Source organism: Dipodomys spectabilis, unplaced genomic scaffold (genome assembly GCF_019054845.1).
Source record: "Dipodomys spectabilis isolate Male_0828 unplaced genomic scaffold, ASM1905484v1 ptg000366l, whole genome shotgun sequence".
Classification (NCBI taxonomy): Eukaryota; Metazoa; Chordata; class Mammalia; order Rodentia; family Heteromyidae; genus Dipodomys; species Dipodomys spectabilis.
In genome coordinates, this window is record NW_024871043.1 from 1,290,074 (window position 1) to 1,307,100 (window position 17,027).

Here is a 17,027-nt window from a genome sequence, read left to right on the forward strand (position 1 = left end):
GTCAGCAGGAGGCAAGAAAAGTGAAAAGGTGTAAGCAATTAACAGCTTCCCACTCAAAGTCTCATTCCCCAGAAATACTCACTTCCGCCTGCTTGAGCTCCTCTCGGCTCACTTCCTCCAATGAGGCTTCCAGGAATTTCATGGCATAGCGCTCAATGGGAGTCAGCTACAGGAAAATACAGAGGTGATAAACAAAGGGGTTTGGTGCCCAAGGCCCAATCACCTTGTTCATTATCACTCATATATGACAGAAAAAGGCACTATAAGTGTAGGGGAAAAAAACAGAAGGATGAAGGCAAGTACTAGTAGATCCAACACTGACCTGTTCTACAAGGGCAGCAATCTCCTGCTCAGCACGGGACATCTCCTCATCCTCCACCCCAGGGCGACTGGCCTCTTCTCCCTCACCAGCAGGAAACCCATCATTCTCATTAAATTCTGCAAGTTCAGCCACTTGTTCAGCCTTGGCCTGGGTAGCCGCACGAATATCCTCTTCATCCTCTGCCCGGCACAAGGCCTTCCAGAATATAGAAAAGACAAAGAAAACACTTAAAAAACATTGTATCTATGATTTGATTATGGCAAAAATCCAAGGCCAAGTTTAGATAAAACCAGATATGCAACACAAAAGGATGAGGCTCAGAGTTCAAGTTCTAGTAACACACACACACACACACACACACACACACACACACACACACACACACACACACACACACACACACACACACACACACACACACACACACACACACACACACACACACACACACACACACACACAAGCGAAGGCTGACTATAATCTGGAAAAGAGCAGAAACTGTTCTTTCCTCCATGGATGAACAAAAAGAGAAGAAACATAGAAACATGTTAAGCAGCAACTCTACGCGTACCCACCTGCTCTAGAATATGGGTCTGTTTGCTAGCCATAGTCTCCTCCTCTTCCTCAAGGGCCGAGGGTACAGATGAGCCAGATGATTCCTCCAGAGGCATATCAAACAGCTCTCGGATGGTCTGCTATTGGATACAACAGAAGAGATCTTTAAGATGTTAACCAACAGAATGCTACTCTTACGTCTATACCTATGAGGCCTAGAAGTATGAAAAGTTCCTCTTGTTGAAAGATCTGTGGGGGCCAAAGCAGCAGCTCTTTAGCAAGCAGGAAGCATTTCTATAAACACAACAATTCTCTTCTGCCATGTACCTGTTTAAAATAGGCTGTGGTGAAGTTGCCTCCCTCAATGGCCATGTCTCCTAACATTCTCTTCTGATTTGCCTTTTTTAGGATGTTCTCCTCCACTGTCCGCTCACTAATAAGCCTAGGAGGAGATGGAGGAAAGGTGTAAACAGACAAGTATCAATGCCTTCCTAACAAAAAGTAAGGAAGACCAATCAATTACCTATAGATGTGTACATCTCTAGTCTGACCAATTCGGTGACAACGATCTTGGGCCTGAGCATCCATTGTGGGATTCCAGTCACTGTCATAAAAAACAACAGTGTCTGCTCCTGTCAGGTTCACGCCTACACCCCCACTTCGAGTTGAAAGGATGAAGCAGAATATTCGTTTGTCTGCATTGAACCGTTCCATCAAGGCCTAGAAGGGGGAAGAAAAAAAAATGCTATTTAGAGATCTACTTCAAAAATGGTCCAAGTAACCTTGGAGGGCCCCTTCTGAAAACCCAAGGATTAAGAAAAAGAGCCAAAGCTAAGCTGTAAAGAGTTGAAAATGTCCTGGTTACCTGTCTCTGTTCAACCCTAGTAGACCCATCCAGACGTAAGTAGAGGTGACCATGGTAAGTGAGAAACTGCTCTAATACATCCAGCATTCGGGTCATCTGTGTGAAGATGAGCACCCGGTGGCCCTCTGCCTTGAGCTGTCTCAACAGCACTGCCAATGTCTGCAACTTTCCTGAAGAGATACGAAGAGTAGAAGGAACTAATTCTCCATGTTGGAAAGGGGGAGAATACGTAGTACTGGAAAGCTATACGTGAAAAGTAATTAAGGCTTTAACCAAGGTTTCAATCAGCCTACTGAACAAAAATACTTACTTTACACATATTTTCCCCTTATAGATTCCCCTTCTTAGAGAGTACTCTCATCAGGGATCTAAGTTCTGAGTTTCACTAGGGATACAGGTATCAACATATCACCACCAAAAAAAAAAAAAAACCTGATCTCTTAGTTTATTAGCAAGACATTTTTTGGGGGATGTGGGGGGAGGTCAGTCATGGGGCTTGAACTCTGGGTCTGGCCTGAGTGTTGTCCTTGAGCTCTTCAGCTTAAGGATATTCTACCGCTTGAGCCACAGCGCCACTTCCAGTTTTCTGGTAGTTAATTGGAGATAAGAGTCTCACAGACTTTCCTGCTCCGGCTGGCTTTGAACTGTGATCCTCAGATCTTAGGCTCCTGAGTAGCTAGAATTACAGGTGTGAGCCACCAGAGCCTGGGCAGCAAGACACCTTTAAGTACTACAAAAGTCATACTAGCTGAAGCCGGGCACCAGTAGCTGAACTCTGGGGGGGCTTGAACTCTGGGCCTGGGCGCTGTCCCTCAGCTCTTCAGCTCAAGGCTAGCGCTCTACCACTTGAGCCACGTGCACCACTTCCCGCTTTTTTCTTTTTGCTTATGTGGTGCTGAGGAATCGAACCCAGGACCTCAGGCATGAAAGGCAAGCGCTCTACCACTGAGCCACCTTCCCAGCCCCAAAGAGACTCTTATCTCCAATAAACCACTAGAAAACCCGGAAGTGGTGCTGTAGCTCAAGTGGTAGAGCGCTATCCTTGAACTGAAGAGCTGAGGGACAGCACCCAGGCCCAGAGTTCAAGCTCCACGACCGACAAAAAAAATAAAAGTCCAGCTGAAACCAAAACAGACTCACAGAATAGACACCTATGGTTGTAGCTTATACACAGAGATTTGAAAATCACACATCAGAACCATAAAAGAGGGGATTCTTATCTAGTCAACCTTCCATCAAACACAAATAACTTCTCTATGTTTTATTTTTTGCCAGTCCTGGGGCTTAAACTCTGAGCCTGGGTGCTGTCCCTGGACTCCTTTGTTCTCTACCATCTGAGCCACAGCACCACTTCTGGCTTCACTTTTTCTGTGATTAACTGGAGGTAAGAGTCTTTCAGTCTGGGTGCCAGTGGCTCATGCCTGTAATCCTATCTACTCAGGAGACTGAGATCTGAGGATCGTGATTTGTAGCGGTCTGGGCAGAAAAGTTCCCAATTAACCACTTAAAAACCAGAAGTGGCACTGTGGTTCAAGTGGTCAAGCACTAGCCTTGAGCACAAAGAAGCTCAGGGACAGCACCCAGGCCCTTAGTTCAAGCCCACAACTGACCAAAAAAAAAAAAGTCTCATGGACTTTCTTGCCCAGGCTGGCTTCAAACTGTGATCCTCAGCTCTCAGCCTCCTGAGTAGCTAGGATTATAGGCATGAACCACCAGTGCCCAACACAAAAAACTTGAATTTTTTTCTTTTTCTTTTTGTTCATCTTGGGGCTTGAACTCTGGGCCTGGGCGCTGTCCTTCAGCTCTTCAGCTCAAGGCTACCGTTCTACCACTTAAGCCACAGCACCCACTTCAGCTTTTTCTGTTTATGTGGTGCTGAGGAATCAAACCCAGGGCCTCATGCAAGCACTCGCTACCACTGAGCCACCTTCCCAGCCCACTTCTATATTTTTTAAAAGCACATTTGAGTATTAATTTCTTTTCTTTTCTTTTTTTTTTCCTGGTGGTGATATGGGGCTTGAACTCTGGGCCTGAGGGCTCAAGGTGAGTGCTCTACCACTTGAGCTGTAGTGACATTTCTGGTTTTCTGAGTGGTTTATTGGAGATAAGAGTCTCACTGACTTTCCTGCCTGGGCTGGCCTTGAACCATGATCCTCAGATCTCAGCCTCCTAAGTAGCTAGGATTACAAGCATGAGCCACCAGTGCCCAGCTTGAGTATTTTTAATGGAGTCTCCCTAATTTGTCTAGCCTGGTCTCAAACTTCTGAGATTATCACCAAGTTTCTCTAGTAGTTAGACTACTGGTATATAACATCATGCCCAGGGCCCCCCTTTTTTTAGGGGGAGGGGGGGAGAATGGGAGTAGTGGAGTGAGGTAAGTGTTGGAGATAGAACACAGGGACTCTATCACCAGATTGAACACTTTTACCAAAGACTCAAGTATTACAAAAAATTATTTATTATGACAGAAACTAATCACTAGTATCCCAACAGCCACTTTTGGGCAAAAGAAACTGATAGAATACTGTGGACACCAGCCAGAGATCCTTTGTTCCTAGGGGAGTGAGGCCTCATCCAACCCCAGGAAATAAATCATGATTGATCTAAATAAACCATATTTCTTCTGCCATTCCTCTTTTTCAGTGATTACCCTAGGGATGTGAATGTGGTTCAGTTCTAGTCAATGGACTGTGAAAACTTTCTTTCCCAGAAATACATCTCAGGCAGCACTGGTGGCTCATGTTTATTTATAATCCCAGCTATTTAGGAGGCTGAGATCTAAGGATTATCATTTGAAGCCAGCCTAGGCAGGAAAATGCAATAGACTCCTATCTCCAATTAACTACAGAAAAAGCAGGAATTGGAGTTGTGGCTCAAGTGGTAGAGCACTAACCTTCAGCACAAAAGCTCAAGAATAGTGCCCAAGACCTGAGTTCAAGCCCCACCCCACAAAAAAGAACAATTAAACATTGTTCTAAGAATGAATGCTTTTATTTCAACCACTTACTTCCTGCTTAGAGGAAGTCCATTGGCTTCCTGGAGCTACTTTACCATGACGAAGCAAGCAAGAGAACAGGAAGGAACTAGTTGGTGGTTCACACCTGTAACCCTAGCTAGGGTTGAAATCTGAGAATCATGGTTCAAAGCCAGCACAGGGGGGCTGGGAAGGTGGCTCAGTGGTAGAGCACTTGCCTTGCATGCTCGAGGCCCTGGGTTCGATTCCTCAGCACCACATAAGAAAAAAGCCGGAAGTGGTGCTGTGTGGCTCAAGTGTCTGTAGAGCGCTCGCCTTGAGCTGAAGAGCTGAGGGACAGCGCCCAGGCCCAGAGTTCAGGCCCCACAACTGGACCCAAAAAAAAAAAGCCAGCACAGGCAGGAAACTCCATGAGACTCCAATTAACCACCAGAAAACCAGAAGTAGAGCTATGGCTCAAGTGGTAGAATGCTACCCTTCACAAAAGAACTCAGGGACAGCACCAGGTCCTGAGTTTATTTAAAAAATAAAACTAGGGGGGCTGGAAAGGTGGCTCAGTGGTAGAGCACTTGCCTTGCATGCCTGAGGCCCTGGGTTCGATTCCTCAGCACCACATAAGCAAAAAGAAAAAGCCGGAAGTGGCACTGTGGCTCAGGTGGTAGAGTGCTAGCCTTGAGCTGAAGAGCTGAGCGATAGTGCCCAGGCCCAGAGTTCAGGCCCCACGACTGGACCCAAAAAATAAAACTAGGTAACAGTGGGACTGGGAAGGTGGCTCAGTGGTAGAGTGCTTGCCTTGCATGCCTGAGGCCCTAGGTTCGATTCCAGCACCACATCAGCAAAAAGAAAAAAAAAGCCGGAAGTGGCGTTGTGGCTCAAGTGGTAGAGCGCTAGCCTTGAGCTGAAGAGCTGAGGGACAGTGCCCAGACCCAGGGTTCAGGCCCCACAACCGGACCCAAAAAAAAAACAAAAACAAAAACAAAAAAAAAACTAGATAACAGCTAAGAGTGACAGGCGGGGGAAGGTGGGTGAAATAAAAACAAAAACAAAAGGTCCTGGGGTCTATGAAAATATAAAGTTGATAAACCAGCTATATGCTACTTCTCAGAATTTTTCATAAACAACAGATGTTCTAGTGGTTTAAGCCATTGTTAAGTCAGTTTTGTTATTTACCAGCCAAATGCATTTTATCTAAGAGTCCTTATATTCTGTGTGTGCATACAGCAGTACTGGGAAACTTGAAGTCGGGACCTGGGAGCTATCCCTTAGTTTTTTGCTCAAGGCTGGCACTCTGTCACTTGAGCCACAGCTCCTACTTCTGCTTTTCAGTTGTTACCTGGAGACTAAGAGTTTCTCCAATTTTTCTGCTCCTAAGGCTTTGAACCAGGGTCCTCAGATCTCAGACTCTTGAATAGCTAGGATCACAGGCATGACCCATCAGTGTCCAGACAGTCTTTGTTCTCTTTCAATCAAAAATTTACTATTAACTCGAAGTCCTACAATACCACAAATTGTCCTATAAATGTAAAATCTCTGTGCAATGCTGTCTTAGTTGTTACTATATCCCAAATGTTCATAAAACAATGGTTCATCAATCCCTGTACATTTCTCTGTTGTGTCCGTAAGAATAATTTAAAAAATTGAATGCTTTACACAAATCCCTAGAGACTGATGCATGCATCCAAAATAAGTCTTGCTATAAGGTACAAAAAGAGGTCAAAAGTCTTGTACTAGCCAATGAACTCACCGCAGTCATACTGGATGAGTCTCAAGTCAGGGAACTGGGTGCGCATGTTACACACAATACGGTGCAAAGGACGAGCCCGGGGCCAAAGCTCACAGGCCAATTGCTCCTGGAAGGCTGCCTGGCGGGGGGCCAGCCAAGGAGGTGGGTGGCAGGCATGCAGGGAAGGGGGAGGTGCCTCCACAGGAGGCATGACAAAGATGAACCTGTGAAAGGAAAAAGGCAAGAGTGTAAAAGATGGGACTCTGAAATAACCCCAAAGGTTAGTACCATCACCAATCCTGAGCACTATCATCTACTCTTGAGACCCCAAGACCCACTCCCCATTAGCACTTAGCTATGCCAACCTCTCAATGATTTCTGATAGCTGGTCTAGTCGCTGCTGGGGAAACAGAACAGCCTGGTGGGCAGCCTCAGTATAAGTCCAAAAGGTGGGGTGGCTGGGGCCAGGAGAACGAGGGCCGATGGGGCTGGCAACAGGTTGGGGCAGGGTACAAAAATCCAGGACTTCAGTCCCATATATAGGAGCCAGGGCCCCATGAGCCTCACTAAGTCGGAAAATCCGTTCCAGGCGTTCGGACCGTTGTCGCTTCCGCTTTTCCTCCAGAGAATCCTACAGAGAACAGAAAGAAAACAAAACAAAAACAGTGTACTCAAAAGTTCACATCAGAATTCTATAGAAAACCTAAATTCTTATATGCTAATTCAAAAATGAAATTTATGGAGATGTGGCTTAAGTGGTAGAGCACCTGCTAATCAAGCATGAGGCCTTGAGGGTGAATATAGTAGACATACTTTATATGCATGTATGAAAACAGAATTAAACCTGTTGAAATTGTCTTAAGAAGGGTAGAGGGAGGATAAAGGAGTGTGATAGAGGTGATAAGGTTATAAGCAAAGTATGGAAATGTTACAATGAAATCCCTCTTGTACACTAACGCCTCTTGTACAAGTAATGCATACTAAGAAAAAAAAAAATCTTTTTTTTTTTTTTGTCGGTTGTGGGGCTTGAACTCTGGGTTTGGGCGCTTTCCCTGCGCTCTTCAGCTCAAGGTGAGCGCTCTACCACTTGAGCCACAGCACCACTTCTGGTTTTCTAGTGGTTTATTGGAGATAAGAGTCTCTCGGACTTTCTTGCCCAGGCTGGCTTTGAACTATTATCCTCAGATCTCAGCCTCCAGAGTAGCTAGGATTACAGGCGTGAGCCACTGGTGCCCGGCAAAAAAAAAAAATCTTAAAATCACAAGTCTTTCCTAGAAGGAAATCACCAGCATAATCTCTAAAAACCAAAAACCCAGGGCTAGGAAGGTGGCTCAGTGGTAGAGTGCTTGCCTTGCATGCATGAGGCCCTGGGTTTGATTCCTCAGTACCACAGGAGCGCTAGCCTTGAGCTGAAGAGATCAGGGACAGTGCCCAGGCCCAGAATTCAGGCCTATGACCATCAAAACAAAAAACTCAAACCCTGATTTTTCTTGTTTTCCAAACTGGCATTAAGAACTTTTTCTTTTACAATGCTAAATCTGTCTACAAAACAAAAATATCTTCTCTTGTATATTAACAGAGCAGAATGCTTGAAATATCCAAAGTTAAGATTTATGTATCCAACAGTTTATAGATTTGTGGGAATTACAGTATGCAGCATTCAACTCTAGAACTCTTATTTTCTTTTTGTGGGTCCAAAACAATTATTATAAGTTTTCCTCAAATCACTGACCAAAGCATAGAATGGCTACTCATACAGCCAAAACAAAAACAAAACAAAAGTGAACAAAAAAAAACTGTACCTTATGAATTGATCCTGAAAAAGAAAAAAAAAGGAGTGTCCCTTTTATTCATTTTTCAACTACCTAAAGCTTCACCTCTTGGCATGGGATGTTGTATAAATGAAGAAAGAGTTGGCTAAGAATAGGGAAAACAAATTCATACATTTGAAAAAAGGAGTTGAAGCCAAAATACATTCAAAAATTTTAAAACTTAAAATAGCCACATGCAATAATCCTAGCTACTCAGGAAGCTGAGATCTGAGAACCACAGATCAAAGCCAATCCTGGCAAGAAAATCCATGAGACTCCAATTAATCAGCAAAAAGCTGGAAGTGAAGCTGTGGCTCAAGTGATAGAGCACTAGCCTGAGACAAAAAGCAGCTCAAAGACAGCACCCAGGCTCTGACTTCAAGTCCCAAGACTAAAGTGGAATGGGAGGAAATGGTTCAAATCTGTAATTCCTGCTTTCTGGGAAATGGAGATTGGGCAGAATGTGGTTTCAGACTAACACAGGCCTAAATTAGTGGGACATTATCTCAACTAAAAAGTTGGGTGTGATGGTACCGTGATAGTCATCCAAGCTTGGAAGAATCATGCCAGCCCAGGAAAAAAATATAAGACTCAATCTGAAAAATAATGTAAGCAGGGTTATAGGCATGGCTCAAATAGTAGAGCATTTACCAAGTCTAACAGGGCCCTGAGTTCAAATTCCAGTACTAATAAAATTCAAAAGGACAAAGCCCAGAGCTGGTAGTTCATGCCTACAATCTTAGTCAGCAGGCTAAGATCTGTGGATAACAGTTCAAAGCTAGCCTTGGCAGGAAAGTTGGTGAGACTCAGATTCTAATTAACCAACAAAAAGGGTTAAAGTGGAACTGTGCTTCAAGTGGTGGCCTTAAACAGATAAAAAGTAAAATAAAAATAAAAAAGGCAGGGGCTGGGAAGGTGGCTCAGTGGTAGAGCACTTGCCTTGCATGCTCGAGGCCCTGGGTTCGATTCCTCAGCACTACATAAGAAAAAAAGCCGGAAGTGGCGCTGTGGCTCAAGTGGTAGAGTGCTAGCCTTGAGCTGAAGAGCTGAGGGACAGCGCCCAGGCCCAGAGTTCAGGCCCCACGACCGGACCCAAAAAAAAAAATAAATAAATAAAAATAAAAAAGGCAAAGGATGACTGGCTTATGCCTTAATCCTAGTTATTTAGGAGGCTGAGATCTAAGGATCAAGGTTCAAAAACAGCCTGGACAGAAAAGTCCATGAAATATCTCCAATTAACTACCAGAAAGTTAAGACACGGAGGGTAGCTCAAATGAACAAAAAAGGGACAGTGTGCAGGCCCTGAGATTAAGGCACCATTATGAGCACATTAAACAATTATTTTAAAAAGGGCAAAGGACAGGAATGGGTACTTCCTCACAGAAGGTATACACAAATGGCCTAAAAACACACAAAAAGATGCTCTACACTAGCCAACCTAGAAATCCAAGTTAAAACCAAAATGATTGTTTGTTTTGTTTTGTTTTTTTGTTGGTTGCGGGGCTTGAACTCTGGGCTTGGGCACTGTCCCTGCGCTCTTCAGCTCAAGGCAAGCACTCTAAGGCTTGAGCCACAGCACTACTTCCTAAACCCAAAATGATACTCCGTATCAAACTCATTAAGATAGTTACAATTAGAGGCAAAGTCAGCCAGGTGCTGATGGCTTACACCTCCAAACCAAGCTACTGAGGAAGCTCAGATCTAAGCAGTGCAATTCAAAGCTAGTCTAGATAGAAAAGTCTATAAAGCTCTCTCTCAATTAACAAGAAGTGGAGGTATGCTTGCCAGCTTTGAGGAGAAAAATAAGCAAGAGCACAGGAGGCCCTCAGTACTAGTACAAAGAAAAAGAAAGAAAGGAGGGAAAAGCTAGAAAAAAAGAAAGCTAGAAAATTAGAAAGGAGGGGGAGAGGGAGGACAAATTTGGGCATGGTAGGACAGGCTTGTATTCCCAACACTAGGGAAACTTCAACTGTACTGTTGAAGTAAGCTGTAAAGCAAAACAAAACAAACAAACAAAAAAAACCCCAGGATGAACAAACTAGGCATGATGGCACATGCAGATAGTTCCAGCTTCTTGGGAGGCTGACAAGAGGGTTTCATGAAATCAGGAATTCAAGACTAGCCTGACTAGGCTGAAACCCTCACAGACTGCAAGAATATTAAGTGCTAGCCGGGTGCTGGTGGCTCACGCCTGTAATCCTAGCTACTCAGGAGGCTGAGATCTGAGGATCGCGGTTCAAAGCCAGCCCGGGCAGGAGAGACCGTGAGACTCCTATCTCCACCAGAAAAGTGGAAGTGGGAAGTGGCGCTATAGCTCAAGTGGTAGAGCGCTCGCCTTGAGCTGAAGAGCTGAGGGACAGCGCCCAGGCCCAGAGTTCAAGCCCCATGACCGACAAAAAAAAAGGAATATTAAGTGCTTTTGCTACTTTGGAAACGGTTGGCAGTTCCTCCAATAGTTTGGCAGTTCCTCCAATACATCTCAGCAACTTTTCTCCCATTTCTATCAAAGAAAAATCAAAACACATGTCCATAGAAAAACATGGATCAAAAAAAGAAAAAGAAAAGAAAAATATGTATATATCTGGGCAAAGGCATCTCACACCTATAATCCTAGCTACTCAGGAGGCTGAAAACTGAGGACTGCAGTTCAAAGGCACCCCAGGCATGAAAGGCCATAGCTAGCCACCAGAAAACCAGAGTAGTGCTGTGGGCTCAAAATGATAAAAGTATCTTGAGCAAAAAGAGCTAAGGGAGGGACTGGGAAGGTGGCTCAGTGGTAGAGCGCTTGCCTTGCATGCCTGAGGCCCTGGGTTCAATTCCTCAGCACCACATAAGCAAAAAGAAAAAAGCCAGAAGTGGCACTGTGGCTCAAGTGGTAGAGCGCTAGCCTTGAGCTGAAGAGCTGAGGGACAGGGCCCAGGCCCAGAGTTCAGGCCCCACAACCAGACCCCCACAAAAAAAAAAAAATCTCTTATATAATGAATTATTACTCAAAAAATTTAAAAAATAGACAAATCAAAACCACACTAACCTGGCCAGGAGCCAATGATTCTCACCTATAATCCAAGTTACTTAGGAGAGTAAGATCTAAGATCAAAGTTTGAAGCCAGACCAGGCAGAAAAGTCTGGGGTATTCTACAACTAACCAGCAAAAAAAAAAGAACTAGAGGCATGGCTCAGTGGTAGAACACTAGCCATGAGCAACAAAGCCCAGCAAGAGTTGCAAGGCCCAAAGCTCAAGCACCATTACAGCATTAAAAAGAAAAAAAGACATTCAAGCTGGGAGACAGTGGCTCAGGACTGAATTCCTAGCTTAAAAAACTGAACTCTAAGGATTACAGTTTAAAGCCAGCATGAGCAGGAAAGTCTGTAAGGCTTATTTCCATTTACATGTCCCCCCTCCTCCCAAAGCCAGAAATGGAGCTGTGGTTCAAGTGGTAAGAGTGCTAAGCTTGAACAAAAAGACTCAGGGAAAGGACCCATGCCGAGTGTAAACCCCAAGATCACACACACAGAAGACACGCAAAGATGCTGGTGAGGAAAGAATGATTCCATAAGCAGATATACATACAAATAGTTATGCAGGATAGTAGTAATGGAGGGGATGGGAGGCTTAAGGAATACAATAAACTCTCTCTAGACCCATGAAAAAGCTCTAAAATGCTACTAGTTTTGGTTGCACAATGCACTCAATAAGCTAAAACATCAAATAGCATATACTTTTGTTTCTGGTCGTGGTCCTAGGGCTTGAACTCAGGACCTAGGGCCATCCCTGAGCTCTTTTGCTCAAGGCTAGCACTTGCTCTGTACCACTGAGCCACAGCTGCACTTCTGGCTTGCGCTGGCTTTGAACTGTGATCCTTAGATCTCAGCCTCCTGAGTAGCTAGGATTGTAGGCGTGAGCCACCAGCACCAAGCCAGTATATACTTTTTTTGGTGGTAGCAGTGCTGGTGGGGTCAAACCCAAGACCTTCTGCATGTTAAGGCATTTACAACCTCAGCCCTGAAGTACAGTTTAAATAAAAATCTTGAAGCCCAGGGTTCAATTCTTCCATACCACATAAACAGAAACAGCTGGAAGTAGCACTGTGGCTCAAGTGGTAGAGCACTAGCCTTGAGCAAAAGAAGCTCAAGGACAGTGCCCAGGCCCTGAGTGCAAGCCCCAGGACTGGCAAAAAAAAAAAAAAGAAGTCAAGAGCTACTATCTACCTATCTACTTGCCAAACAATGGAAATATGGAAATTCAGTACTTTATTTTCAACAAGGCAGGGCCAAACCTGGTGGTATTAGGAAAATACCAAAAGTGGAATGTGGGGGGCTTAATGGAAAATAACCAGCAAGTTTCATAAAGACATAAGGTCTAGAAGGCTTCACTGTACCTTTCTTATTAGTTTCTGGGTTATTCACTCTAAGATGGTCTGTAAGTTTAACATACATACAGAACTAAAGCGAAAAAATGACTGAGAAATCTCATGAACAAACAAGATAAAAGTTCCCTTTATTGCCTGTTTGTCACTATGGAGGTAAAAGTCAGTTGGCTGTCAAAATCCAAGACACAGGAACTATAGGGAGTTATATTCCATCATAACATCCATCTACCAATTCTACATACTTGATCATCAGATCCAGATCATTTTAGCAACTGAAAACAGTCTTGCTGTCTTGGAAGATTGCCTCTTAAGGGGAAGAGGAAAAAGCAATGGAATCAGCATGAGTTTCCTCATTTGTAAAATAAAGCAATTACATTCCAACAATTAACTCCTTGTGAGCAAGAAGCAAAGAGATCATTGGTAACAAAAAAGGGCTTGAATACATCAGCGAGAATTATTTTTTAAATCACATTTGAGTAGCCAGGTAAAGTAATGTACATATCTGTAGTGTTAGCCACTCCAAAGGCCAAGGCAGAACAATCACTAGTTGCCATCCTAAGCAACAGTGAGACCTTGGATCAAGAAGTACATACACAAAATCACGTTCAATGTATGTATGAAAATGTCACGATGAAACCTCATACAATATACAATGTAAAATTTACATTTGTACAGTTGTACAATTGTACATACAATGTACAATTTAATATACACCAATAAGATGAAGAACCCATGAAACTGAAAAAAAAAATTAAAAATAAAGTACATTTGTGTTGAGTGTTGGTGGCTCACGCCTATAATCCTAGCTACTCGGGAAGCTAAAATCTGAGGATCTCAGTTCAAAGCTAACCCAGGCAGGCAAATTCATGAGACTCTCTTATTCCAATTAATAAGCAAAAGGACAGAAATTTCTGTGGCAAGTAATGGTAGGTTGAGAGAAAAAAGCCAAAGTGAGAGGCTCTGAATTAAAGCTGTAGTACTCAAAGAAAAAAAAGGACGTTTGTGAGGTATGGTAGATCTCACCTAAACTAAGTTTACTTGGCATGGGTGAGGCCCCTAGGTTCAACCTCCTCCACCACGAAGAAAGCAAACATTTAAGCTGGGTGCCAGTGGCTCACATCTGCAATCCTAGCTACTCAGGAGGCTGAAATCTGGTGATCAAGATTTGAAACCAGCATGGGTAGAAAAGTACATGACTCTTACCTCCAATTAACCAGCAAAGAGCCAGAAAGGGGAGCTATGACTAAGTAGTAAGAACACCAAACACTAAGCTGCATTGAGAGGCTCTATCAAGCCCCAGTGTTAGTGCAAAACAAACAACCATATTTAGTCTTGGGGTATGTGGCCCAAATGGAGGCACAAGGTGCTTGGTTCAATCCTCATCATAGAGTAGGGAGAGGCACACTTGGGGAGGAAAATCACATTTGATCTTTTATGTATCTTGAGAAATGCAGGAGATAAAAGTTTTTATAGAGGATGGGATAAACCCACAAATGGGAAGGAACTTGTCCAAACATCAATGAAGTACATGGTCCCACTAAGTTTTGTAATTTGCAAAGTTAAAACAGACATTATTTTGTTCTATCCATTCTACCAATATTCCAAAGAGACACAACTTCCTTTGAGGAAGCAAAACTTACCAGATAGAAAGGGGAACGAGGTGGTGGTGGGGGCTGCCGTCGAGGCCGGGGGCCACTGAACGAGGTAGCAGTGGAGGGAGGGCTGGGGGGACCAGAGCGAAACATCAGTGTCTCAGGCTCATCCTTGGCAACAGGCAGCCGGTTTGCCATGGTGACAGGCAAAGAAGCTGCACCCACAAGGGAAGATGCCTGGGAAGCTGGGGCCAGTGCCAGGGTCTGAGCTGCAGCTGTTCCCAGGGTGGGCACAGGAACAGAGGTGGGGCTCAAGGTCAGTGTTTGCACTGAAGCTGGGGCCAGGAGTGAAGCAGATGACGATGCTGGAGCCAAAGTCAGTGTGTGAGCTGGGGCCAGTCCCATAGGAGAAGCTGGAGCCAGAGGAGGTGCTGGAGTCAGAGACAGTGTCTGTGTTGGACCCAGTGGTGCTCCTGGTGCCAAAGACAGTGTCTGGGCTGCAGGTGGTACCAGGGATGAAACTGGAGTCAATGACAACGTCTGAGCTGGAAAGGGGCCCTGAGGGTTCCCTGTCCCCAAAGAGTGTGTCTGAGATGGAGACGAGCCGCTGAAAGTGGATGCTAAGGTTGGGGCTAGGGCCAGTGTCTGCTGCGTAGAAGCCAGGCTTGAGAGAGGCGATGGAACTGGATTTGGTACCATAGTCTGAGTTGATGCTGGAGCCAACACAGGAGTTGGAGCTGACACCAATGAAGATGAGGCTAAAGGGGTTCCTGGCACTGATGACGGAGCCATAACTGGAAGTGGAGTCTGCGGTGAAGCCAGGACAGGAGCAGAGCCTGGCGATGGAGCCAGGACAGGAAGAGGAGTCAGAGGAGCTGGAGAAGGACCCAGGACTGCTGTCTGTGAAGCCGTCATAGGAGCCATAGAGTTGGCTAAAGTCTGAGATGCAGAAGGTGCTGGAGCCAGAAGGGAAGCTGGAGCTGGATTTGGCGCTGATGGGAAAGTACTGGCTAGAGCAGAAGCTGGCACCAGTACAGGTGAGCATGCTGGGGCCACAGGTGAGTTCAACCCTGAAACATGTGAAGAAGTGGGAGCCAACAAGAGAGGATGACCAGCTGTCTGTGGTGGGGACAGGGCTGGAGCTGCGGCCAAACCTAGAGTCAAGGCTGACATGGATGGGGAAGGCCCAGCTGATGCCAATGGAGGTGGCCCAGAAGCCGCTGAGACAATGGGTGCCAGTGCTGGAGTTGCACTGGTCAACAGAGCTGAGCCTGATGCTGAAACAGGCAAGGGGGTTGAAATGGGGATGGTCAGGGGAACAGAAGTTTGGGCAGGAAGTGTGGTAGGGACAGGAATGGGAAGGGAAGATGATACGGGGACTGACACTGTAGACGACACAGGACTAGGAAGGGGAGAGGAATTAGGCATTGGTATTGGTGACGAGGCTGGCCCGGGAAGTGAGGATGGCACATGAAGAGAAGAGGATATAGTCATGGGAGCAGCTCCGGGCGCTGAAGCTGTGGAAACAGAAGTTGAGTTAGCTTCAGAAATTTTCTTTCTTATACATTCTACTTCCTAGTCCTATCTTTCCTCTTACTCCCAAGCTAAATTATTTCCCAGAAAGCCTTCATTCCCACCCACATAGGGTCAAAACTTCAGAACAGGACTGCTTAACATTTCTTTCTCCTTCAAGATTCCAACAAGCATATTTTAGGATTAAGTCAGAACTTGGGTACCCTATTTCTAAGGCCAATTGAAAGTTAAGAGAGCATGCTTATGAGGAAGGGATCTGCTGTGACTAAGCAATCTTCAGGACTATCCATTTCATCTGCATTCCTAGCAAAAATTTCTGGCCTCAGCCATATGGACTCACCAGTGATTTCAGGTGAAGGACTGTGGACCAGCTTGAGAAGGGGCCTCACCAGAGTGGGTGTAGGTATGGGGGCCCGAGCAGTACCCAGAGTAGGTGTGGGTAACCTGCCAGGACTTAATGTGGGGCGTGGAGTCAACATAGCTGGAAGCCCAGAACCCGGAGGTCGAGGTGCTGGTGCCAACGGTGGAACAGGAGTCAGTCCATCCCGAGGGGCCTGTCTCACTACAATCTTCACCACGCCTGTACTATTCACCATGGATGATGGCACTGCAAGAGGAAGCTACATTGAGAGGAAGGTAGAAAAGAAACAAGAGACCCAAAGAATGGAAGAAGTCCAGGGGAAAGAAAGGGTGGCAACAGATATTAGAGATTTTGACATGGGAAAACAATACCAAGGCAAGGCTAGATGATAGCAGACCAAGGCGTGCCTGGAAGGATCAAGGCCAGCAAGGGCTAAGTAGGAAGGCCAGGAGCCTCACCCTGGTTAGCAGCAAGCGGAAGGCTGAGGCCAGTAGGGGCAGGGGTGGTGCTGGGGGTCGAAGAAGGCAGCACAGAGACAGGGGTGGGGCCAGGGGTCGGGGCGACGGCCTGGATGAGGGCCACATGGGCAGGCTGGCTGATGAGGTGGTGCTGCCCCCCTGCTGACACCAGGTGCACCACATTCCCTGGGTGAAAGGAAGAGAGAAGAGAGAGAGAAGCACCTATCAGCCAGAGGAGAGCAGAGGCAGAGTAAGAGAAATAACAGAGAGTAAATTCTGAGTATGACCTTTTCCTATTTTTATCAAAAGACCCCTTCCAACCATTCTATTCCCCTTTGGCCTGCCCATTAAAAGCCAGGAAAAGAAACACAAAGTCAGGTGATTTAAAAGTGCCATGAAAAAATTTTAAAATAAAAGTAAATTTTAAAAAACAAGGACAGAGAAAAAGAAGAAATAAGCAGGA

General features: G+C 45.2%; 1 protein-coding gene across 5 annotated transcripts in view; it reads right to left on the reverse strand.

Moving 5' to 3' along the window:
* Positions 1-17,027, reverse strand: part of LOC122096307 (Snf2 related CREBBP activator protein) — a 49,868-nt gene that overhangs the window by 3,062 nt on the left and 29,779 nt on the right. For 3 of the 5 annotated variants that reach the window (XM_042666859.1, XM_042666858.1, XM_042666855.1), the window contains 11 exons: positions 16,565-16,750; positions 16,086-16,352; positions 14,261-15,729; positions 6,805-7,070; positions 6,461-6,663; positions 1,743-1,912; positions 1,401-1,597; positions 1,205-1,319; positions 898-1,017; positions 323-517; positions 83-166 (listed from right to left, as the gene is read on the reverse strand). In XM_042666859.1, the coding sequence (XP_042522793.1) occupies positions 83-166; positions 323-517; positions 898-1,017; positions 1,205-1,319; positions 1,401-1,597; positions 1,743-1,912; positions 6,461-6,663; positions 6,805-7,070; positions 14,261-15,729; positions 16,086-16,352; positions 16,565-16,750 (3,272 nt within the window). The remainder of the gene's footprint in view (positions 1-82; positions 167-322; positions 518-897; positions 1,018-1,204; positions 1,320-1,400; positions 1,598-1,742; positions 1,913-6,460; positions 6,664-6,804; positions 7,071-14,260; positions 15,730-16,085; positions 16,353-16,564; positions 16,751-17,027) is intronic. The other 2 variants (XM_042666857.1, XM_042666856.1) reach the window with 1 other exon arrangement.